This window comes from Chanodichthys erythropterus, chromosome 16 (assembly GCF_024489055.1).
Source record: "Chanodichthys erythropterus isolate Z2021 chromosome 16, ASM2448905v1, whole genome shotgun sequence".
NCBI classification, from domain to species: domain Eukaryota; kingdom Metazoa; phylum Chordata; class Actinopteri; order Cypriniformes; family Xenocyprididae; genus Chanodichthys; species Chanodichthys erythropterus.
Window position 1 is genome coordinate 35,992,520 of NC_090236.1, and position 24,364 is coordinate 36,016,883.

General features: G+C 36.3%; 1 protein-coding gene across 4 annotated transcripts; it reads left to right on the plus strand.

Annotated features, from left to right (window-relative positions):
• The first annotated feature begins 1,476 nt into the window (after positions 1–1,476).
• Positions 1,477–23,883, plus strand: nrd1a (nardilysin a (N-arginine dibasic convertase)). Of its 4 annotated transcripts, none has more exons than XM_067362490.1 (31): positions 1,477–1,529; positions 1,843–2,143; positions 2,376–2,631; positions 4,580–4,661; positions 4,758–4,911; positions 5,066–5,139; positions 6,349–6,444; positions 6,530–6,652; positions 6,738–6,795; positions 6,874–6,947; positions 7,031–7,100; positions 8,279–8,356; positions 8,496–8,616; positions 8,915–8,973; positions 9,093–9,147; positions 9,308–9,412; positions 9,546–9,669; positions 12,312–12,398; positions 12,497–12,616; positions 12,757–12,808; positions 12,960–13,110; positions 13,201–13,328; positions 13,644–13,806; positions 16,517–16,548; positions 16,655–16,793; positions 16,908–16,955; positions 17,673–17,725; positions 17,813–17,896; positions 19,129–19,336; positions 19,451–19,540; positions 21,261–23,882. In XM_067362490.1, the coding sequence occupies exons 2-31, from the start codon at positions 1,968–1,970 to the stop codon at positions 21,480–21,482; spliced, it is 3,282 nt and encodes a 1,093-aa protein (XP_067218591.1). In that variant the 5' UTR covers positions 1,477–1,529; positions 1,843–1,967; the 3' UTR covers positions 21,483–23,882. The 4 variants fall into 4 exon arrangements, with proteins under 4 accessions (XP_067218591.1, XP_067218590.1, XP_067218592.1 ...); XM_067362489.1 differs by having other exon boundaries at positions 1,478–1,533; XM_067362491.1 differs by having other exon boundaries at positions 1,496–1,533; positions 1,907–2,143; positions 21,261–23,883.
• The last annotated feature ends 481 nt before the right edge of the window (positions 23,884–24,364 follow it).

The window sequence follows — 24,364 nt, forward strand, 5'->3', positions numbered from 1 at the left end:
TGGGTTAATAATGGCTTGACAAAATCTTACAATCTTAACAAAATCACAAGGCAATCTTAGACATGTAATCTGACTACTTTTGGATTACATTTAGATTACTTTTGTGCTAACCCTTATTTGATGTCACATATATTGTTGGATAATTGTGTACTATTTTGACAGATACAAAGAAAAAAGAAAACGTAATCCAGATTACATATACTACCAGTAAAAAGTTTTTGAATGAAGTCTCTTATGCGTATTAAGGTTGCATTTATTTCATAATAAATACATAAAAAACAATAATAATGTGAAATATTATTACAATTTTAAATTATGGTTTTCTATTTTAATATACTTTCAAATATAATTTATTTCTGTGATGCAAAGCTGAATTTTCAGCATCATTACTCTTCAGTGTCACATGATCCTTCAGAAATCATTGTAATATGCTGATTTAAAAGTTGTGCTGCTTAATATTATTTTATAACCTGTGATACTTGTTCAGGATTCTTTGATGAATAAAAAGTTTTAAAAAATCAGCATTTATTTAAAATAGAAATCCTTTGTAACAAAAGTTTGGGGTCAGCAATTTGTTTTTCTTTTTTTTTAAAGAAATTAATACTTTTATTCAGCACGGATGTGTTAAATTGATAAAAAGTGATAGTAAAGATTTATGTTGTTAGAAAAGATTTATATTTTGAATAAATGCTGTTCTTTTTAACTTTTTATTTATCAATGAATCCTGAAAATAGTATCATAGGTTCCAAAAAAATTATTAAGCAATACAACTGTTTTCAACATTGAAAATAACTGAGTATCAAATCAGCACATTACATTAATTTCTGAAGGATCATGTGACACTGAAGACTGGAGTAATGATGCTGAAAATTCAGCTTTGGTCACAGAAATAAATTAGATTTTAAAGTATATTAAAATAGAAAACCATAATTTTAAATTGTAATAATATATAAATTGTAATATATATATATATATATATATATATATATATATATATATATATATATATATATATATATATATATATATATATATATATATATATACCAATTATGTAGGCTATATATTTCTTCAAGATGGTCTATTTTGATCTATTTTATCTCTCTAAAAGTAAAACGTTTGTAATTATAAATAGGTCAAATATCATTGTGCATGTATAGACACTTATAAATACTTAACTCAACAATAAAAAAGTATTTGGGGTTAGGGACGATTGGATTATATTCTCTTGCGTTTACTTAAAAAAAGAAAATACAGGAATAGACACGGTGTAACTACAAAAGTTGCTGCTAATTTAGTAAACGATGGTGGAAATCCAAATGTAAGCATCCCCATTCCAGCAACAACACCACTGTATGGAATCATGCTGAGACAGATGAAACACATGCATTCACCCTGGCAATAACTTCAGCCAATCACAGACTTGCGTTTTTCTACGTCAATGATATTTGACGAATCAGAACTCTTCTTGTTGCATCGACAGTGACAGGCTGAGTGCTGTGAAGTTCGGCTGACCCATCATCAGGACTGTAGGTATGAGACTGCGATGAAACTTGACTAACTTTGTGAAATATTGCCAGAAACTGATCTCACTTAGTCGTATTATATTTTAGATAAATTAGCAGAGTTCGTTTATTAACCAAAGCAAGAGTGAATCAGACGTTTTTGCTTCATATTAAATTGTGTCTATAGCGGATTAGCTTCATTGTAGCACAGTGGTGATGATAAATTGTCTCCGAAGTTCAAAAAATAGCCAGACCCGACTGTATCATGGAAGATAGCGTACATAATGTGTTTATTTTATGGTTATCCTGTTTCTAATGTACATATCGTTTCTTTTAGACTGAAGAAACAAAGTCAGTATCGCTCTGTTCAAGGCTGCGCGTGCGTTTCCCCTGTTTTGTAGCAGGATCATAAACCGCCCAGTTCACCTCAACTCCAGTGCTAAAGTAGCATCATTTCGCAAGATGCCCCAGACAAACAAGTTTAAATGTGCTGCAGCCAGCAGCCCTGCTCAGTCTGCTGGTCCAGACCGGGGAGAACCACTCAGAGACCCCAACGCACCTCCAGGGGACAGTGGTGGAGGTGACAACCAAGGGGACCCTCAAATTATTAAGTCCCCAAGTGACCCCAAACAATACAGGTAAAGTCCAGAAGTACACATTTAAAACTGTGACATCTAGTCTACATCTGTCTTATTCATAAAGTAACAAGTGGAACCTTTTAAAAGATCATTTTACATTATGAACAATACACTGGAGTACAGAAATATAAGATCACAGAAGTAAAACACGAGCTCTGGTTCCATCTCTGAGCGTGTAACACAACACTGCATGACTGAACCTGCTAACAGAATATTTTCTCTTTTCATCCAGATACATTGAGCTGAGTAACGGACTGAGGGCTCTTCTGATCTCTGATCTGAGTGGTTTAGATGGGAAAACTGAAGATGAGGATGATGAAGATTCAGAAGAGGAGGAGGAGGAAGAGGCAGAGGGAGAGGAAGAGGAGGGAGACTCAGGGGAAGGAACGGACGAGGAATCTGTAGAGGAAGGGGACAGTCAGGATAGTGACTTTGAGGAGCTGGATGAGGAAAATGACAGGAAGAAGAAAAAAGGATCTGAAAAACAGGTTTGTGTTTCGTTGTCTATGAATTCAGACTATTGACTGGTTGAACTTACAATAAAGGGATAGTTCACACAAAAATGAAATTTATTCCATAGTTTACTCACCCTCAAGCCATCCTAGGTGTATATGACTTTCTTCTGTCAGCCAAACACAATTATATTAAATGGGTGGTTGATTATGATTCCACTTTTTTAACTTTAGTTAGTGTGTGATGTCGCTGTTTGAGCATAAACAACATCTGCAAAGTTACAGCGCTCAAAGTTCAATGCAAAGGGAGATATTTTCTTTTACAGAAATCGCTTTTTAAGGACTACAACAAACAGCTGGTAGGGACTACAGTGAGCTTCTTCCCATGTTAGTGACATCACTAACCCTAAAATTTACATAAACCCCGCCCCTGAGAACACAACAAAGGGGGTGAGGCCATGTTGGGCTGCTTTAGAGAAGAGGAAGAGTTGTTGTAGTAGAGTGTTGTTGTCATGCCATCATTTTACACCGGACTGCTTCACAAACGAGGGTCAATTCAACGCTGGATTTGCACAAAAGATGAACATGACGACACATGCTAGTGGATGAGTTGAATCAACTCCACAGCAACTGCATAAATTTATCCACTAACCATTCAGAAACGTCTAAAAGTTGTAACTTCTTCCTGAGTCTCTCCATCAGTGTCGACTCCGGTTTGAACAATGTAAGGCTGAACACCGTTACTGACAATCCTCATTTTGGCTGCGTGAGATTCTCCAGCTTTGTTGTTGTTGAGCTGTTAAAGCTCCACCCTATTCTGGAAAGGGGGCCGGAAGCAGCAGCTCATTTGCATTTAAAGGGACACACACAAAAACAACATGTTTTCTCTCACATCCAAATAGGGGCAAATCTGACAAGCTATAATAAATGATCTGTGGAGTATTTTGAGCTGAAACTTCACAGACACATTCTGGGGACACCCGAGACTTATATTACATTTTATGAAAATGGGGAAAAAATATCCTGGCTCTTCCAAGCTTTATAAATGATAATGATTAAGGCTTGAGATTTTGAAGCCCATAAAAAGCACATCCATCCATCCATCCATCACAAAAGTAATCCATACAGCTCCAGGGGGTTAATAAAGGTCTTTTGAAGCAAAGCGATGCATTTTTGAAAGAAAAATATCCATATTTAAAACTTTATGAACTATAATATCTTTTAATACGGCAACGGCCATACGCAAGTCGAGTTCCGGTGGAAAAGTGACCTCTGACCCAATGTGTAACGTAGGATGTAGGTGTAGCGAACTCTTAGGTGAGAGTAGACGTCTCTCGTGGTTCAAGCAAATCTCCTCAAAAAAAAAAGCTCCTCTTCTCTTATACTAAAATCCTCTGAGGTTTTGTTTTGCTCTATCCTCTGCGCTTTCGTGTTCGTCAGTACGTCATGTGTCGGGTCAGAGGTCGCTCTTCTGCCGGAACTAGACTGTTTCCAGAAGCCAGTTATTATAGTTTACAAAATTTTATATATGGACTTTTTTGGACTTCAAAATCTCAAACCCATTCACTACCATTATAAACATTAGAAGGATATTCTAACTCCAATTGTGTTAATCTGAAAAAAGAAAGTCATATGGCTTGAGGGTGAGTAAATCGTGGGATAATTTTCATTTTTGGGTGAACTATCCCTTTTAAAGTCATCATGATCTGAAATTTCCCCAATACATGTCCCAATTTCTTTCTCTTTTTTTTTCTTGACCATGTCATTTTTATTCAAACTGTCATCTTTAAAATGACTGATCTTAGTTTTTAGTGATTTACTTTTAATTTATTTAGACAAAAGTAACATAGAATTCTAAATATCACTCATTTATCAGTTATTGACTATAACATGAAAATTGGTGATTGCATAAAAATATCAGATTTAGTTTGCTGAAACGATTGCAGTGCATCTAGTGCATTCAGATTTTTTCTTCTGAAATTAGTCTGCAGCGGCCCTTTGTATTGGCGTAGGGAGTTTCAGTGACCCTAATGACCTACCTGGCCTTGCACACTTCCTCGAACACAGTAAGTCACATCTGCATCTGTTCTTCCATTACTGTATTCAGAAGTGCTTTATTCTCAGTGATAATCCTTCACCTGACCGTATCTCTTATATCCCAGTGGTGTTCATGGGCAGTGAAAAGTACCCTTCTGAAAATGGCTTTGATGCATTCCTGAAAAAGCATGGTGGCAGTGATAATGCTTCCACTGATTGTGAGAGAACCATTTTCCAATTTGATGTGCAGAGGAAACGCTTCAAAGAAGCCCTTGACAGGTGAAGTAGCTCTAAAGATGTGATCATATCACCTTATCCTGATGTCCTTTTTGTCTTTTTTTTTTTTAAGTGCACTTGTAATATTTCATACAAAAAAATTATTAACCTTTGGCCATACCTAACCTTTAAAATAATGTAATCGTCTCTTTTTCAGATGGGCTCAGTTTTTCATCTGCCCTCTTATGATTGAAGATGCCATTGATCGTGAGGTCGAGGCTGTGGACAGTGGTGAGTAAAGCTTTTATTGATTACAATAGTGTTGATTAGGGCTGGGTATCGTTCAAAAATTTTCGATACCGATACGATACCGATACCTTGACTTCGATACCGATACCTAAACGATACCTTTTTCGGTACCAGTTTTATAAAATATGTTTAAACAAGATTACATAACCTCAAAAAAATCTTTGGTTTTATATTTTAACTTTGTTGACTTTTTTTCAGACTCAAAGACTCATCTCCTGAGCCACTGCGGGGAATAAAAAAAGCACAAATTAAAAAAATTTACCCAACACAATAAATCAGTGCAAATAGTTTTAATAAAGTTTAGTTTTCAATGCAAAAATTAAGTATGTGAGGCTCTTTTTTAAATCACTCAGCAATTGTTCTTCAAAAAATTTATTATTATTAACAAGATCAAAGTGGAAGTAAGAGTGACGCAAGTTCGTTGCGTCTTACCGTGAAATAAGAGTTCTGTGTCTTTATTAAAATCAACACATTAATGATTCATCTCTCATCCACCCGCAATTAATTTGAATGTTATTTTTTTTTTTTTATTACTTGGCCCGACCCGCAAATTATCCGCAGTATCAGGAGGACGCTGATACCTCTTTTTCAGCAGAATTGTTTGCGTTCTGGAGCCAGAGGCAGAGACTGTGCTCGTGCAGGCGAACTAGAGGCCGTCACGAACCGGTCGCGTGTTTCCATAGACTTGAGGGACGAACGCTGATGTAAAGCTGCTGTGTGTTGTACCTTAGACTACAAAAAACATTGCGCGTTCCGCTGTTTCTGCAGGCAGTGCTACACTTTTGTTTTCTGTTAACAGTATCTGTAGTGAACCGGCTGCTCACATAAACAGCCGTTTCTCACCCGTCCATTCGGAGATAAACTGAAAACGAAACCGTTGATTCAATCGCCCTCTCGCACATAGGGTCTCTCTCGCGCGTATAGTTTTATATATTTAGATATAAATAACAATGTAGCGCAACGTTACTTGCTCCTCAACGAGACAGCGAAAGCATTTCTCCGCCCCTCTCCTCGGCTCCATTCTGAGGTACCGAAATTTGGTACCGAATGACAAGACACTTTTCGATACTCGGTAGTATCGAGGCAGTTCGTTCGGTACCTAAAAAGTATCGAGTTCGGTACCCAGCCCTAGTGTTGATAGCTTAACTAGGCAGCCTAACAGCCCTGTGTTTTGTTTTGTTTTTGTCACAGAATATCAGCTTGCTAAGCCTTCAGACTCTCACCGTAAGGAAATGCTTTTTGGTAGCCTAGCAAAGCCCAACCATCCCATGGGCAAGTTCTGCTGGGGTAAGTCAAACATACAAAACTGCTTCAGAGTAGCTCTTTGATATGTTCTAGAGCTTCAGTTGCTTTTTTGGTGACTGTATTTAAGGAAATGCGCAGACCCTGAAGACTGAACCTAAGGAAAAGAATATCAACGTTTACAATCGACTCCGTGAGTTCTGGAAGAGGTACTACTCTGCTCATTATATGACCTTAGCTGTGCAGTCTAAAGGTAGGTAATGTTCACAGAACTTGACTTGGATATAGAATTTCGAATGGAAAATTATCCTAAAATTTCTTTACTCTTACCTTCACAGAGAATCTCGACACCCTTGAGGAATGGGTCAGAGAAATCTTCAGTCAGGTGCCCAACAAGTAAGCGAAGAGTTTCTGAGAGTTTTGAAAATCTGATAATATGAATGTGTTTAAAAAGTTTTTTTCAATTCCTTTCAGTGGGCAGGCAAAGCCTGATTTTTCAGACCAACTGAGCCCCTTTGAAACACCTTCCTTCAACAAACTTTACCGAGGTATGTCAAAGAACTTAATGTTCAAATGAGGTTTAACAAACTCAGAAACTAAATATTAATATTTTGTTTGTGGTTTGTTGCAGTGGTGCCTGTTAGAAAAGTACATGCCCTCACCATCACATGGGCTCTACCCCCTCAAGAGAAGCATTACAGGTAAACCAGCCAAGGTGGTGCTCAGTTAAATTTTTTCTTAAAAATATAGTGATCCAGGTGTAGCACTTTTAAAGTGTATTTTTACTTCATTCTTTAAACATCTTTTGAAAAGTGTTGTTAAAATCACAATGAAATCAACAGGAGACTTATGTTGATTTAAAGGGTTAGTTCACTCAAAAATGAAAATTATGTCATTTATTACTCACACTCATGTCGTTCCACACCCGTAAGACCTTCGTTCATCTTCAGAACACAAATTAAGATATTTTTGATGAAATCCGATGGCTCAGTGAGGCCTCCATTGCCAGCAAGATAATTTACACTTTCAGATGCCCAGAAAGCTACTAAAGATGTATGTAAAACAATTCATGTGACTACAGTGGTTCAACATTAATGTTATGAAGCCACAAGAATACTTTTTGTGCACCCAAAAAAAAACAAAATGACTTTTCAACAATATCTAGTGATGGGCGATTTCAAAACACTGCTTCATGAAGCTTTACGAATCTTTAGTTTTGAATCAGTGGTTCGGAGCGTGTATCAAACTGCCAAAGTTACATGAACTATTGAAATTTTAAAAACACTTATGATGTAACGAAGACTCATTTTGCTGAAATCATGTGACTTTGGTGCTCCAAACCACTGATTCGAAACAAAAGATTCGTAAAGCTTCGAAGCTTCCTGAAGCAGTGTTTTGAAATCGTCCATCACTAGATATTGTTGAATAAAGTATTTATTTTGTTTATTCTCGTCACTTCATAACATTAATGTTGAGCCACTGTAGTCACATGAACTGTTTTAAATATGTCTTTAGTATCTTTCTGCGCATTGAAAGTGTTAATTATCTTGCTGGCAATGCAGGCCTCACTGAGCCATCGGATTTTATCAAAAATATCTTAATTTGTGTTCTGAAGATGAACAAAGCTCTTACAGGTGTGGAACGACATGAGGGTGAGTAATTACTGACATAATTTTCATTTTTGGGTGAACTAACCCTTTAAGTCTGTGTCTGTTAGCTTTGAGAACATCTATAGTATATCCACATCTTCTTTATAAAGATGGCATTAAGCCATTTCACTGGGTCTTTACGTATCGATTTTGTTGCTCTTTATTGGAATGCCAGTATTATTTCTCAAATAATGTGACGTTTATCCAAAGCTCTTTATGTTGGTCCTCAGGGTAAAGCCTTTGCATTACATTGCTTGGTTGATTGGCCACGAGGGAACTGGAAGTATTCTGTCCATGCTTAGGAAGAAGTAAGGCCTTTTTTTTTTTTCATGAGGTGGTTTCGGCTTTCTTTGTGACCTGTACATGTAGCATAATAGAGTGTTGTGCATAATTTTTATACTAACCCCAAAAAACTATTCAACTGGATCTCTCCTTCTCTCTGACAAGGTGCTGGGCTCTAGCTTTGTTTGGTGGAAACAGTGAAACTGGTTTTGATCAGAACACCACCTACTCAATTTTTAGTATCTCCATCACTCTGACCGACGAGGGCTTCCAGAACTTCTATGAGGTCTGCAAGCCCAGACACTGCATTGTTTTACATTTCTACACTTAGTTCATGTCAAAAATATGCACTATATTTACAAGGATCCTTAAGATATAATATTCTTTTCACACTTAATGTCATTAAGGAAATACAGGGGGAAAGCTGAGAAACTAACAGCCTTGCTAGATGTGTGTAAAATAGGATTACAAAGCCTCTGAGGCCCCTTTAGCATCCCAAATTAAAAAAGGCACGATTGCAGTAAAGTTTAGTCCCACTCACAATGAATGCATCCATGGTCATTTGCATATTTTTCTTCATTCAGGTTGCTCATCTGGTCTTCCAGTACTTGAAAATGCTTCGGACTCTTGGGCCCCAACAAAGGTAGGTCCTTTACATTAAGTGTGCTACGCAAGGATTTATTGAAGTAGAATCTTTGCAGAACTTTGCACTCAATAATGTAGCTTAAAAGGCATTATGAAAAGCTTTGTTTTTTTCACCAGAATATATGAAGAAATTCAAAAGATCGAGGCCAATGAGTTCCACTATCAGGAGCAGGTACGGTTAAGCATTTTATAGTATTGTCAGCTTATGAACACTTAGCTGTTTCTCACCAAAAATTGAGTTTTTTTTATTTATTTTTTTTCTGGCTATTGGAACAATATTAGAAGTAGATTATTTGTGTGTAGACTCAGTACTTGCAGTGTTGCTTTTACAGACTGATCCTATTGAGTATGTGGAGGACATCTGTGAAAACATGCAGCTCTTCCCGAAAGAGGACTTTTTAACAGGAGACCAGCTAATGTTTGAGTTCAAACCAGAGGTAGTTGTCCTTCACAGGCACTATTGATTTTAATTTATCATAGGTTTTGTAAAATATGGGTACAAATGTGTGCTATTTTAGCATGCCAAGTGAAAGAAAGTTCTTTATAATTGTGTACATCTTTTTCTCTTAGGTGATCTCGGCTGCACTGAACCTCCTCACACCAGAGAAGGCCAACTTGCTCCTTTTGTCCCCTGAGCATGAAGGCCAGTGTCCACTCAGGGAAAAGTGGTTTGGGACCCAATACAGTGTGGAGGGTTTGTACATCTTTTCTCCATTTTTTTCAGTTCAGTTGGAAAAACAATATTCAGGATAATAAGTTGAAAAGTTAAAAAGCTGTAATATTCAAGTAACATTGCAGGTTAACCTATCGCAATAAGCTTTTAATGAACTATATACTTACATTTACTTTTAATATACTCATACACTTAAAAAAAACAAGCGGAATTGGTGCCAGTTTGAAGTGGAGAGCATGAGCTAGCTTATCCAAATTAATCAGTGCAGCCACTGCAGCTGCAGATGAAGATCTGATGCCAAAATTAGGAAGCTCCTCGGTCGTGTGGGAGTATTTTGGTTTTAAACATAACAGCAGTAAACAACAACCACAAGATTGTGGGTGGTTAATCAGAAGGGAAATACATCTTAAGTCCAAGCCTGTAAGCATGAGTGGATCTAACCCTCTCCGTTCTCTCCATAATTTGTTTATCTTAATGTTCTAGATGTCATATTGCACATAAAAATGATTAGGGATGCACTGAAATTAAAGGTGCCCTGACATACAGTGAACTCCATTGTTTCCTCCTTCTTATATAAATCTCATTTGTTTAAAAGACCTCAGAGGAACAGGCGAATCTCAACATAACACCGACTGTTACGTAACAGTCGGGGTGTACGCCCCCAATATTTGCATATGCCAGCTCATGTTCAAGGCATTAGACAAGCCAGTATTAACGTCTGGATCTGTGCACAGCTGAATCATCAGACTAGGTAAGCAAGCAAGAACAATAGTGAAAAATGGCAGATGGAGCAATAATAACTGACATGATCCATGATAACATGATATTTTTAAGTGATATTTGTAAATTGTCTTTCTAAATGTTTTGTTAGCATGTTGCTAATTTACTGTTAAATGTGGTTAAAGTTACCATCATTTATTACTGTATTCATGGAGACGAGAGCTGTCGTTATTTTCATTTTTACACACTTGCAATCTGTATAATTCATAAACACAATTTCATCCTTTATAAATCTCTCCAACAGTGTAGCATTAGCCGTTAGCCACGGAGCACTATCAAACTCATTCAGAATCAAATGTAAACATCCAAATAAGTACAATACTGACATAATCCGATGTATGCATGACGAACACTTTGTAAAGATCCATTTTGAGGGTTATATTAACTATGTGAACTTTGTTTATGCTGTTAAAGGCAAGCGCAAGCTCCGGGGGTGGGGGAGCTTTAACTTTAACTTGTTTTCATGACAGATTTATTCAAACATAACCTGTTAGTGATATCTTCATTAATTAATGTAAGTATAAATATAATGAATATGTAATGCAGTGCATATATTAAAATTATTTTTTTCTAGTTAACTAATTTATGGACATTGAATAGCTTGCTTGAGGTAAATGTAATGTTAAAGGTATAGTTCACCCAAAAACAAAAATTCTGTCATCATTTATTCACACTCAAGTCGTTCCACACACAAAAGGATGATATTTGGAAGAATGTTTGTAACCGTTTGTGATCTCACCCCCCCATTTGTCTACCATAGTAGGAAAAATAAATACTATTGTAGTCAATGGGGGGGTGAAATCACAAACGGTTACAAACATTCTTCCAGATATCTTCCTTTTGTGTACAGCAGAACAAAGAAATTCATACAGGTTTGGAACTACTTGAGGGTGAGTAAATGATGGCAGAATTTTCATTTTGTTCCTTTTAAGAGTCAATGTATAGCCTACAAGCTGATTTATTTTTCCCCGGTTGAAACACTGACTGAGCGATTACGTGAAATAGGATTAATTTCAATAAGTCGGAATGTATCTTTCAACATACCCTCTGGTGTTCACCCATGTTTATTTTGTGCTGTAACGAGCAGTAAAGAGGATATGAGATGATCGGTTCATACTCGCCTGAAACGAGGTGCTACGGCGATCTGTCATGCCATGTTAAAGGGCGCCAAAATGACAATTATTGTTTGAATTTCGTAATAAAATTGACATAATTTTAAAGTTGAGACATTGCTTATATTAAAAGTAACAAAGTATTTTTTTGGCTGGTGTGCTACAGATGTTTAGTGAAGTTTTGTTCAGGCTCTGCATCAACAGAAAACGGCACAGACTAAAAGATTTAAGAAACCGATTAAAAATGAGAAATGAATACTGTCAATCCAGAGCTAGTGTTTGCACAGCTGACATGTTTATCTGTTGTAGCTTATCCATGTTGTGTGCGCGAAATAGACGCCGAACACATTAAAAACGGGCCATCAGAGAAGCGCTAATTAAACATCTGTTTCAGTCACTGATCATACTCCAAAAACGTTTTGTCCCAAAGCTGAAAATGTTTGGTAGCTAAAATTTCGGTGTGTCCCCAGTTGTTATATAAGCCTACCTGTGGTGAGATGACTATTTGATTGACATTAATGCTGAATAATAGTTTTTACAGATTGATGTTTAGGTAAAAGATTTGTTATTTCTTGCTCAAGTGCACTTTGAGGAGTTGCTTTCCTTTCTGAGGCAGATGTTATTGTTTCCTGGTTTTAAATTTACTTGGAAATAATACATTTTTAGTTAATCACATTATGCAAGAAATAGCATTAAGCATTTTTCCTCTATATTGTGCCGCTCTGGAGACACAAACCCTTGTTTGGACCATGTTTTTATTTTCCGTTACAGACATACAGCAGCACTGGAGAGAGCTCTGGGCGGGGGATTTCGATTTAAACCCAAGCCTTCACCTACCTGTTGAGAATAAGTTCATCGGTGGGTGTCTTTGGTTGATGTCTTTTAATGTTGTTGTCAGGTACTGGATCTGCAGCCTGTTTCAAGACCGTTTGCAATTGTTTGTTTTTCTTCCCCAGCCACTGACTTCGCCCTCAAAACCTCTGACTGTCCAGACACGGAGTACCCTGTCAGAATAATGAACAATGAGAGAGGGTGTCTGTGGTACAAGAAGGACAACAAGTTCAAGATTCCCAAAGGTGTCATTGTGTTTGTCTCTACAGTCAATAAATCATGTATCCGATGTCAAAACAGATCGAATGGGAAGTTCAAAAAGTCTCTTGCCGAACCTCTGTGCCCACTTGCCCAGCTCACACTTCTGTTTGCTTTCTTCCTCCAGCATACGTGCGTTTCCACCTCATATCACCTGTGGTTCAGAAATGTCCAAAAAAGTAAGCTGAAGATCATGTGAACACGTACAGTCGTTCAAGCAGATCTTGTAAATGTTGTAGCCATGGAAACCCTCTAGTTTCTATTCTTGCTCATCCATTTGCCGTTTCATCTGACCTTCTCTTTTTGTTCTCTCCTCTCTCTTCCTCTTAGCCTGGTGCTTTTTGACCTGTTTGTGAATATCCTGGTGCATAACCTGGCGGAGCCGGCTTACGAGGCTGATGTGGCCCAGCTAGAATATAAATTGGTTGCAGGAGAGCATGGTCTGGTCATCAAGGTTAAGGGCTTCAACCACAAACTACCGGTAAATATCGTGTGCAAATCAGGTTATATACAGAAATTGGTTTTATTATTTTCTTAAATTTATTGTTTAAACTGCTGACATTTGTTGCAGTTGCTGTTCAACCTGATCGTGGATTATCTTGCCGATTTCTCCGCCGCTTCTGACGTATTCAGCATGTTTGCAGAGCAGCTGAAGAAAACCTACTTTAACATCCTCATCAAGCCTGAGAAGCTTGGAAAGTGCGTCTGTTTTATGTTTGCCTTTACTGCAGTTACACTTTATTTGCCCCGTAGCCCCACACACAAGTAGTGACATCGTACGCCAACATTCTTAGCCCAGTTTCTTTCATTTAGAAAATGTGAATCTAGTGGAATAATGTAAGTCTTTAATATTTTTTCACATGGTCTTTAAACTGCAAGTCTGGTATGTTTCCTGGCCGATATGCATGCGAATCAACTATTGCTATATGCATCTGTTTGATTGGGGGGGAAAAAGAAATGCATGATCTTCCTCTCATAGCTCTCTCTCTGTGTTTGTCATATGTGTTTCCTCAGAGACGTGAGGCTTCTGATTCTAGAGCACTCTCGCTGGTCAACCATTCAGAAGTACCAGGCTGTGCTGGATGGGCTCAGTGTGGATGAGCTCATGGAGTTTGTGAGCAGCTTCAAGTCTGAGCTGTATGCTGAAGGACTAGTGCAGGGAAACTTTACTAGCAGTGTAAGTTTTTACACTTTTTATATACACCCAAGTGAAAAACCTTTACCAAAATGTGTTTGAAAATACATTTATTCCATATTAAGTATACTACAAATTGATTAACATATTTACTGACATATATCGCTTGAGACTTACTGATAGAAATATTATAATCAAACTTTATTTGGAGAACTTATTTATTGCACAATGCACATTTCTTAATATAAAAGGGTTAGTTTACCCAAAAATGAAAATAATGTCATTTATTACTCACCCTCATGTCGTTCCACACCCATAAGACCTTCATTCATCTTCAGAACACAAATTAAGATATTTTAGTTGTAATCCGATGGCTCAGTGAGGCCTGCATAGGGAGCAATGACATTTCCTCTCTCAAGATCCATTAATGTACTAAAAACATTTTTAAATCAGTTCATGTGAGTACAGTGGTTCAATATTAATATTATAAAGCGATGAGAATATTTTTGGAGCGCCAAAAAAACTAAATAAAGACTTATTTAGTGATGGCCGATTTCAAAACACTGCTTCAGGAAGCATCGGAGCACAGATGAATCAGTGTGTCGAATCTGCTGTTCGGAGCGCCAAAGTCACATGATTTCAGCCTTTGGCAGTTTGACACGCGATCTGAATCATGATTCGATAAACTGATTCATTAATGCTCCGATGCTTCATGAAGCAGTGTTAATATTGAACCACTGTACTCACATGAACTGATTTAAACATGTTTTTAGTACCTTTATGGATCCTTGAGAGAGGAAATGTCATTGCTCCCTATGGAGGCCTCACTGAGCCATCGGATTTCAACTAAAATATCTTAATTTGTGTTACGAAGATTAACGAAGGTCTTACGAGAGTGGAACGACATGAGGGTGAGTAATAAATGACATTATTTTCATTTTTGGGTGAACTAACCCTTTAAGCCTAAAATGTTTTAATATCACTATTAGTAAGGACAGTATGATCACTGTAGAATATCAGTCTTTAAATGCAAGATATTTAAAGTGTAGCTAAAGTATAGTTCCACTTTAGCACAATCAAATATACTAAAGTATAGATTTAGTTGGACCTCAGCACTACTTCCGTATAACTAAAGTGCATTAAAGGGTTAATTCACCCAAAAATGAAAATTCTGTCAATAATTACTCGCCCTCATGTCGTTCCACACCCATAAGACCTTCATTCATCTTCAGAACATAAATTAAGATATTTTTGATGAAATCCGATGGATCTGTGAGGCCTGCATTGCCAGCAAGATAATTAACTCTTTCAATGCCCAGAAAGATACTAAAGACATAACCCGTAAGACCTCCGTTCATCTTCAGAACACAGTTTAAGATTTTAGATTTAGTCCGAGAGCTTTCTGTCCCTCCATTGAAAATGTTTGTACGGTATACTGTCCATGTCCAGAAAGGTAATAAAAACATCATCAAAGTAGTCCATGTGACATCAGTGGGTTAGTTAGAGTTTATTAAAGCATCGAAAATACATTTTGGTCCAAAAATAACAAAAACTACGACTTTATTCAGCATTGTCTTCTCTTCCAGAATCCTTTCCATTGAATTGATTCCATTGAACTGATTCCATTGAATTGATTCCATTGAACTGATTCCATTGAATTGATTCCATTGAATTGATTCCATTGAATCTTTTCATCTGTCAGCGTTGGTAATGCACTTTTACATCGCCATGGTTGTTTTTGGCGATTAGGACATCCACGACATGCACACTTGCGCACAATTTAAAAAAATATAGCAATACCAAAATACAAACAATGTAGAATAGCTTGAATACAGCTTGCGTCTCCCTCAGACTGTAAACGAAGCTCAGGCGCACCAGATAACACGTCACCAGCAGCTTACATCAGCAGCGTCTTACGTCAGCAGTGTCACTGTGGAGTCGTGAACCACACTCCAGAGCAGAAGGGGGCGGTAATGCACCAATAAGCTGGATGCCAACCGCCGTAAAACAGGAAAGAAGAAGCAGCAGCAGAAGCGGTGTCGTGAACGCGGATTGACAACAGACCCGGAATAGAAGACAATGCTGAATAAAGTCGTAGTTTGTTATTTTTGGACCAAAATGTATTTTAGATGCTTTAACAAAGTCTAACTGATCCTCTGATGTCACATGGACTACTTTGATGATGTTTTTATTACCTTTCTGGACATGGACAGTATACCGTACATACACTTTCAATGGAGGGACAGAAAGCTGTCTGACTAAATCTAAAATATCTTAAACTGCGTTCTGAAGATGAACGGAGATCTTACGGGTCTTCCGCTCAATCTCGGCGTCATCAAGCTACGCCTTTGTTTTGAATAAGTGACCTCTAGTGGTAAAAATTACATATCGTGTATTATATAAGTATATTAATTTAGTATTCCAAAAGTAGAATGGCTGGGTATTCATTTTAAGTACATAAATATGCAAATGTATTTGTAGAATACTTAGCATAAAATAAATGTTATAAATACATTTTGGTATTTTTATTCTTCACTAGGGCACACATTGCGTGTTTGTTTTTCAAGGAACATTAAATGTTCAAAACATCCTATGAATGCTGCTGTTAGTGCTAAACTTGTATTAATGTACACCTAGAATATTATATAATTATATATTGTACAACATTTGTGAAAAACTTTTTTATTCTCAGAACTACAGTTGATCTGTTAAGAAACAAACAGTGTAATCTTTCATTTCTCATCACCTGTAGGAATCCATGGGGTTTCTGCAGTATGTTACAGAGTAAGCACTTGTGTTTTTATTTCTACCAGTAATTTTGTGTAGCATTACCACAATGTTTTAAAAAGCAGAATCAAAAATAGCATTGCATTTTTTTTCCCCCTTTCAGCAAATTGAAATTCAAGAAGTTGTCAGTAGAGGTCCCTGTTCTCTTCAGAGTGGTAGAGCTCCCTCAGAAACATCATCTCTGCAAAGTCAAGTCTCTCAACAAGGGAGATGCTAACTCTGAGGTCACTGTGTATTACCAGGTAATATTTGTATTTTGCTGAAACCAATTAACAAGACAGCAGCGCATATTTACTTTTTGTATATTGCTCTTATAGCAGTGATTTTCCCTAATTTCCACCTCTGTCTTTTGGTAGTCTGGTCCTAAGAACCTACGTGAACACACTCTGATGGAGCTACTAGTGGTGAGTATGACTCCCGTTTTGGTAGCTGACTTCATACCGAAGGGTATCACTTACAGTAAACTTTATATATGTATAAGAACAGCCACCCCAGGGGTTTTTAAGCAATAAAGTCAGTCTCTCCAGCCAGTTTCAAAAGAAGTTCTCAGATATTGCTCTCTAGGGCGCTGAGCACACACATCTGCATGGCCATAAGCTCAACTCATCCACTTTACTTTATACTGAAGACTGACTTTGGATGCTGTCCAGTTCTCTGTCTTTCTCAGCAGTTACTTTAAAACACTCTGACAGCTTGAGCTGGCTCTCATTGTAAAGTGTAATGTACTGTCCTAAAGGTCCAACGATTTATTTATTTTTGCCAATTAATCGCTGCTGATAACAGCTTTTGGAACTATCAGATATCAGCTAAAACAAATGTTAATAAGCGGTATCTTTTTTTTTCATGGTGGACAATCCCTGACATTTTTTCTTAATTGGGATTATTGTGTGGATATTAAACTAAAGCCTCACTAAAGGAAAACTAAGGGAATGTTGTTGTTTTTTTCCTCGCATTGAAAATATAATGGCTAATTGATCAGAAATGTTTACCTCTCTGCACCACATATCAGAAAAATCCAATATAGGGCGACTTCTGCTGTTTTGGCTGCAGAGTAAAGTGTGTTCGTACGTGGGCAGCATTACATTAACTCATGTCTTATCATTGTGACTGCTGTGTTGTAGATGCACATGGAGGAGCCGTGTTTTGACTTCCTCCGAACCAAAGAGACATTAGGGTAAGTCTGTGGTGCAAGGATGACATTAAGACATTATCTTACTCCATTTGCTGGTTTTAATTAGTTGTACTCCATCTGTTTTCACAGATATCACGTCTACCCAACTTGTAGAAACACATCAGGTGTCCTTGGATTCTCAGTCACAGTGGAGACTCAGGCCACGAAGTTCAAGTGAGCTCTTGCTGTGATTTTTTTTTTTTTTTTTTTTTTTTTTTTTTTTTTTGGTTGCACTTCTCACTGCTGCATCAGAATGATCTGATTTATGTTCTGCAGCTGCTGCCTCTTGACTTCAGATTCATAATTAACCTTTATCTCCACCTCTATCTCAACTAAATTGCAGTGTTATTTTACTCTGATTGGCTCTTTATTATTTCTGAAGTGAAATACACTGAATGTTAACAATACATCCATGTATTAAATCATGCAAAATATTGTATTTCATAAAGGTCTATATTGCAAAACATTGTGTTAATTTATATCAGAGTTACCTACCATAGAAAACATCAGAATAATTATTCAAAAGTGTTATTTTTCTAAAAATCTTAAAAGGTTATGGAAATTTCTGTAGTTTTTATTAAATTATTTTAGTTGTAAAGTACTTCTTTATCTAGAAATAATCTTGTGGTCCCTATCGAATGATTTTAAACACAAAAATCTTTATCCAGTCTTCATAAACAACTGGAAAAGTGGAGAAAATTCATCTTTTATTTAGCAAGGATGGATCCATTAAATGAATCAAAACATTTTTCATTTTTTAAATAAATGTTGTTCTTTCTTTGAACGTTATATTCTTCAGAAAGTCCTTAAGAAAAATTTCCATAAATGTTTTCAACATTGATAATTACAAAAAAAATTTTAAGCACCAAATCATTATCTACATTTACATTTATGCATTTGGCAGATGCTTTTATCCAAAGCAACTTGCATTGCATTATACTATACATTTGTATCTGAGTATGTGCAATCCCTGGGATCGAACCCATGACCTTGGCATTGCTAGTGCCACGTAGTGGAGTAATGATGCTGAAAATTTAGCTTTGCAATACATGAATAAATTACATTTTAAAATGTATTAAAATATAAAAAAGTAATACATTTTAAATTTCACAATATTACTATTTTACTGTATTTTTGGTCAAATAATTGCAGCCTTGGTGAGCATAAGAGACCTCTTTCAAAAAATATTTGAACAAATGTTAACAAACCCCAAACTTTTGAATGGTAGTGTAGGTCAGGAAGTGTGGGAACCCTATTATGTTTATAGTGTTTTCTGTCCAGTTACAGTTTATGCACATTGTACATAATGTAACCTGTTAATCTGGGTGCCGGAATATTTGCCGCATGAATGCGGTCTGAAACTGACAAAAACTCTCTCCTCCTTTCACTCACTTCCTGCACTCCAGCACTGAGCTGGTGGAGACAAAGATTGAGGAGTTTCTGGTGAGCTTTGGAGAGAAGATGAACAGCTTGAGTGATGAGGCTTTTAAGACACAGGTGACTGCTCTCGTCAAGCTGAAGGGTTGCGAAGACACCCATCTTGGCGAGGAGGTGGACAGGAACTGGACAGAGGTGGTCACACAGCAATACGTCTTCGACAGACTCAGCCGAGAGGTGAGGAGCCCTGTATATATATACATGAGCAAAGTCTGACAGCTCAGCAATGTGTTGATGATGAATTGTGGGAATATACTTGGAGATTGTTATATTTTTTTACTTGTTCAACAGATTGATGCATTGAAACTCATGACCAAGGCTGAACTGGTGAACTGGTTCATGGAACACAGGGGTGAAAGCAACAGGAAGCTCAGTGTGCATGTGAGTTTTATCCGCATATCGTTCGCTCTATTTAGTGAATCTACATTTCTGTGTCCATTTTGTGCATATGCAACATTTCTACATCAGGCCCCAGGTGTTTGTTTCATTGTCCAACCCCTGTGTATATATAAAAAATATTTAACACTATTAATGCAGTTTCCATTTTTTCCTGTCATCCTTTGGCTGCGCTACAGTATATGATCATGCTATCATTCATTCAAGTGTTATTAAACAATTCAAGAACGATAAGACACAAAAAAAAAACTCAAATCTGTATTGGCACTGAAAACAATGAAAACTAACTTTTTTGTGCATTTTGGCAGGGCAGGTCAAAATCTGAACAGACCTGACTGGGCCAGTAGAGAAAAACTTAGCGTTGAGCCCGGATATATTAAATGCACAGATAAAAGTGACATTTAGTACAGTGGGTTTATCTAAAGATTTATTTAAGTTCATGCAAATTAAAAGTTATATTTTTAAAGCCTATTAAATGTTAATATTAACAGCTTTCAATTATACTGAAATGTTGAATGGCTATAATTAATGACTAAAATTGTTTTAATAGACATCAGTATCAGTATCAATGATACTGACCTTCATTCATAGTGCTTAGGAAAAAGATGCCATTAAACAAATATTTAACATCTAAATGTTGTTTCTACATTATTTTGGAGATTCAATGTCAAAGTATTACAGTGTTAAAAAAAATATTAAAAACTTTAATGTTAGGTGCCATTATTTGCGATTTAATTACAGAAAAATGTGTTTGTTTATATATATATATATATATATATATATGTATATGTGTATGTGTGTATATTATATGTATATATATATTATTCATAGTAAAATGTATATTTTATTCATTAATTACCATTTATCATTGTTAATGTAAAAAATATATTTTTATATATTATTTTTTATACAGAATATATACAGAGTGTGTGTATGTATGTGTATATATATATATATATATATATATATATATATATATATATATATATATATATATATATATATATATATACACATATATATATATATATATAATATATATAATATATATACACATATATATATATATATATATATATATATATGTATATAATATATATACACATATATATATATATAATATATATACACATATATATATATATAATATATATATATATATATATATATATATATATATATATATATATATATATATATATATATATATATATATATATATATATATATATATATATATATATACACGCTATATATATAATATATATATACATGCAAATACTTATTATTCTTAAAATGTATATTTTAATCAATTATAAAACATACATCATTAATATAAAAAATATATTAAAATGTTTAATGTTAGGTTTGATTTAATTGCGATTAATTACAGAAAAATATGATTAATTATTTGACAGAGCTATACATGCATACATACATACATACATACATACATAAATATGTATTATTCATATTAAAATTTATATTTTAATTATTATTAACCATACATCATTGTTAATGTATACACTCAGTGCAGAGGTTTGTTTGCCCTCCTTTTGTGGATTTTACCAAAAACTTTTAGGTAACTGCAAGCAAGGTTATTTCCTTTAGAAAATGCAAATATAATCTAAAAAGAAATACATATATTGTATTGCGAGTCTAGAGTTGTAGATCCCAGTCTGAAGGATAATTGGTTTCTTTTCAGGTTGTTGGTTATGGAGTAGAAGAAAACGACCCTCCTAGTAAGGAACCTCCGGCCACTGGAGAGGAGGAGGAGGAGGGCAGTAAGATGTCATTGTATGGGGAGGTTTCCAAACTCACCTTCCTTCCTGCTTCCACTTTACTGGCCTCAGCCACTACCATCACAGACATCCAGGCCTTTACCTCCACCCTCAATCTCTACCCTTACCACAAGATTCTCAAATAAACAAAAGCATGGACTCACTCTGCCAGTTGGCAAGCAGGCACGCTCCCTTACCTCCGTCTTCCATCCTCTCCTGTCTACTCTGTCATACTCGAGCAAAGATGAGCATGGAATGGCGGTCTCCCCATACTCTCATTCGAGCTTCAGCCGTGTGTACATTCACATAATGAGCCCTGCTGTTGAAATGACGTTGCTGTGAATGTTGTGTGTTTGTGTGTGCGGGCACGGATGGGGCTCAGTTTGGGGGTCCTGCTGCAGACGCAGATCACAAGGTCTCATTATATCCCTCCCTGGCTGTAGTGGACCTTTAGAGCATAATCATGACTTAAATTACTCAGAATTGTGTGTATTTTATCAATAGGACTGCAGTGTTAAGTTTGTACTAATAAATTTATAATGTAATGACACTGCTGAAAAGTATGACATATATTTGAACGAGATGCAGTAAGAGAGATTGCTGGACTGCTTTTTATGTAGCCAGTTGATGATGCCTGATACTGAGGATGTGTAATGATGCTTCAGAGGTGGGCATTTGAGCATGCAAGGCCAGAATGATGATGCTTCTCTTCTCTTATTGCTATAGCATCATTCTGCATTTGGCACAACTTCAATCTGCAATCTGAGGGATGGCTAATATGACTGCTTGAATTTAGAGTGTGCAAATATATTTATTAAAAGCACCGTAAAACTACTAATGGCCTGTCTGCATTTCAGTATTTTCATCTTTATTATGAATCACCATTTGATTATTTCAAAATTAAAAGTCAACATGGATTCAGAATTTACTATATACTTTCTTATTATTCTGGTATTATTTCATGCAATTAATTGGTGCACATTATTCTTAATAAAACCTTAATAAAAACTTTATTTAAAAAAAAAAAAAAAATCAAAATGTTACAATTTTATCCGCCACTCTAAGGACTTTTCTTTTCGTCTGACATCACAGAGCACACACACATGACCTTTGACTTTTGACCAAGGTCTGCAACAAAACCCACGGATCTTAGCCAAATCGGTTCTCGTTGCGGTCGCCAGTGTGTTAAAGGATTAGTTCACCCAAAAAATAAAAAAAATTACCCCACAAATTTACTCAACCTCAAGCCATCCTACACTCTAAAAAATGCTGGGCTAAAAAAACCCAAGCTGGGAAAAATATGGACAAACCCAGCAGGTTGGGTTAAAGGGCACCTATTATGACCTCTTTCATATGATGTAATATAAGTCTCTGGTATGGTCAAGTTTCAGCTTAAAATACCCCACAAATTTGCCCCTATTTGGGGGTGAGCAAAAACATGCCTTTTACTATATTAATATATTGCTGGCTAAAAAAATAAATCCAAAATTGGTTGAAAAAAAAAATGGCTGGGCAAAAACAACCCAATCCCTGGTTTTGTCCATATTTAACCCATCAGTTTTTAGAGTGTAGGTGTATCTTCTTTCAGCCAAACACAATCTGAGTTATATTAAAAGGGACCTATTATGTCCCTTTCACTAGATGTAATATAAGTCTCTGGTGTCCCCAGAATGTGTCTGTGAAGTTTCAGCTCAAAATACCCCACAGATCATTTATTATAGCTTGTCAAATTTGGGCTTGAGCAAAGACGCACTGTTTTTGTGTGTCCTTTTAAATGCAAATGAGCTGCCGCTCCCGTCCTGCTTTCCAGAAGAGGACGGAGCTTTAACAGCTCATACTTCGGTTGCTCAACAACAACAAAGCTGGAGAATCTCACGCAGCCAAAATGAGGACGGTGTTGCCCCTATTTGGGTTTGAGCAAAAACGCACTGTTTTTCTGTGTGTCCCTTTAAATGCAAATGAGCTACTGCTTTCCAGAAGAGGGCGGAGCTTTAACAGCTCAACAACAACAAAGCTGGAGAATCTCATGCAGCCAAAATGAGGATTGTCAGTAACGGTGTTCAGCCTTACATTGTTCAAACCGGAGTCGACACTGATGGAGAGACTCAGGAAGAAGTTACAACTTTTAGACGTTTCTGAATGGTCAGTGGATAAATGTATGTAGTTGCTGTGGAGTTGATTCAACTCATCCATTTGCATGTGTCGTCATGTAACATGTCAACATGACTCATGTTCATCTTTTGTGCAAATCCAGCGTTGAATTGACCCTCGTTTGTGAAGCAGTTCGGTGTAAAATGACGGCATGACAACAACACTCAACTACAACAACTCTTCCTCTTCTGTAAAGCAGCCCAACATGGCCCCGCCTCCTTTGTTGTGTGTTCACAGGGGTGGGGTTTATGTAAATTTTGGGGTTAGTGATGTCACTAACCCTTTTGTTGTAGTCCCTACCAGCCGTTTGTTGAAGTCCTTAAAAAGCGATTTCTGTAAAAGAAAATATCTCCCTTTGCATTGAACTTTGAGCGTCATAACTTTGCAGATGTTGTTTATGCTCAATCAGCAACATCACACACTAACTATATATAGGCCTAAATGGCCTAAATAAATGCTGTTTTGTCTGATTATTGAAGTTAAATGTGTTGCAAATGGTTAACTGTGTACCCACTTTATTTTTCAACGCGAATGTGCGAGACTTCCAATTAGCTGCTATAGGGAAATAATGAGAAGAATAAAGTGCAGTAAAAGGTAAAACTATTTGAGCTACAAACCAGTGTGTTTATAGGCTAATTAAGACAATACATTAAAATATTTTGGTAAGAAATACCAGTTTACAATATCAGGCAGCTTTACTAGCTGTTTTGTACAGCTAAACGCATATAACACCGGAAATTACAAAGGGCTGAACCCGTTCTTATACTTGAAAAATAAGGTGGATAGCAGGATATTGAAATTATGTGAGCTGTATCAGTCGTATATGGATGTGATTTATATGTCATTTTAATGCCTTCAACTCTCCAAAGGTGACCTT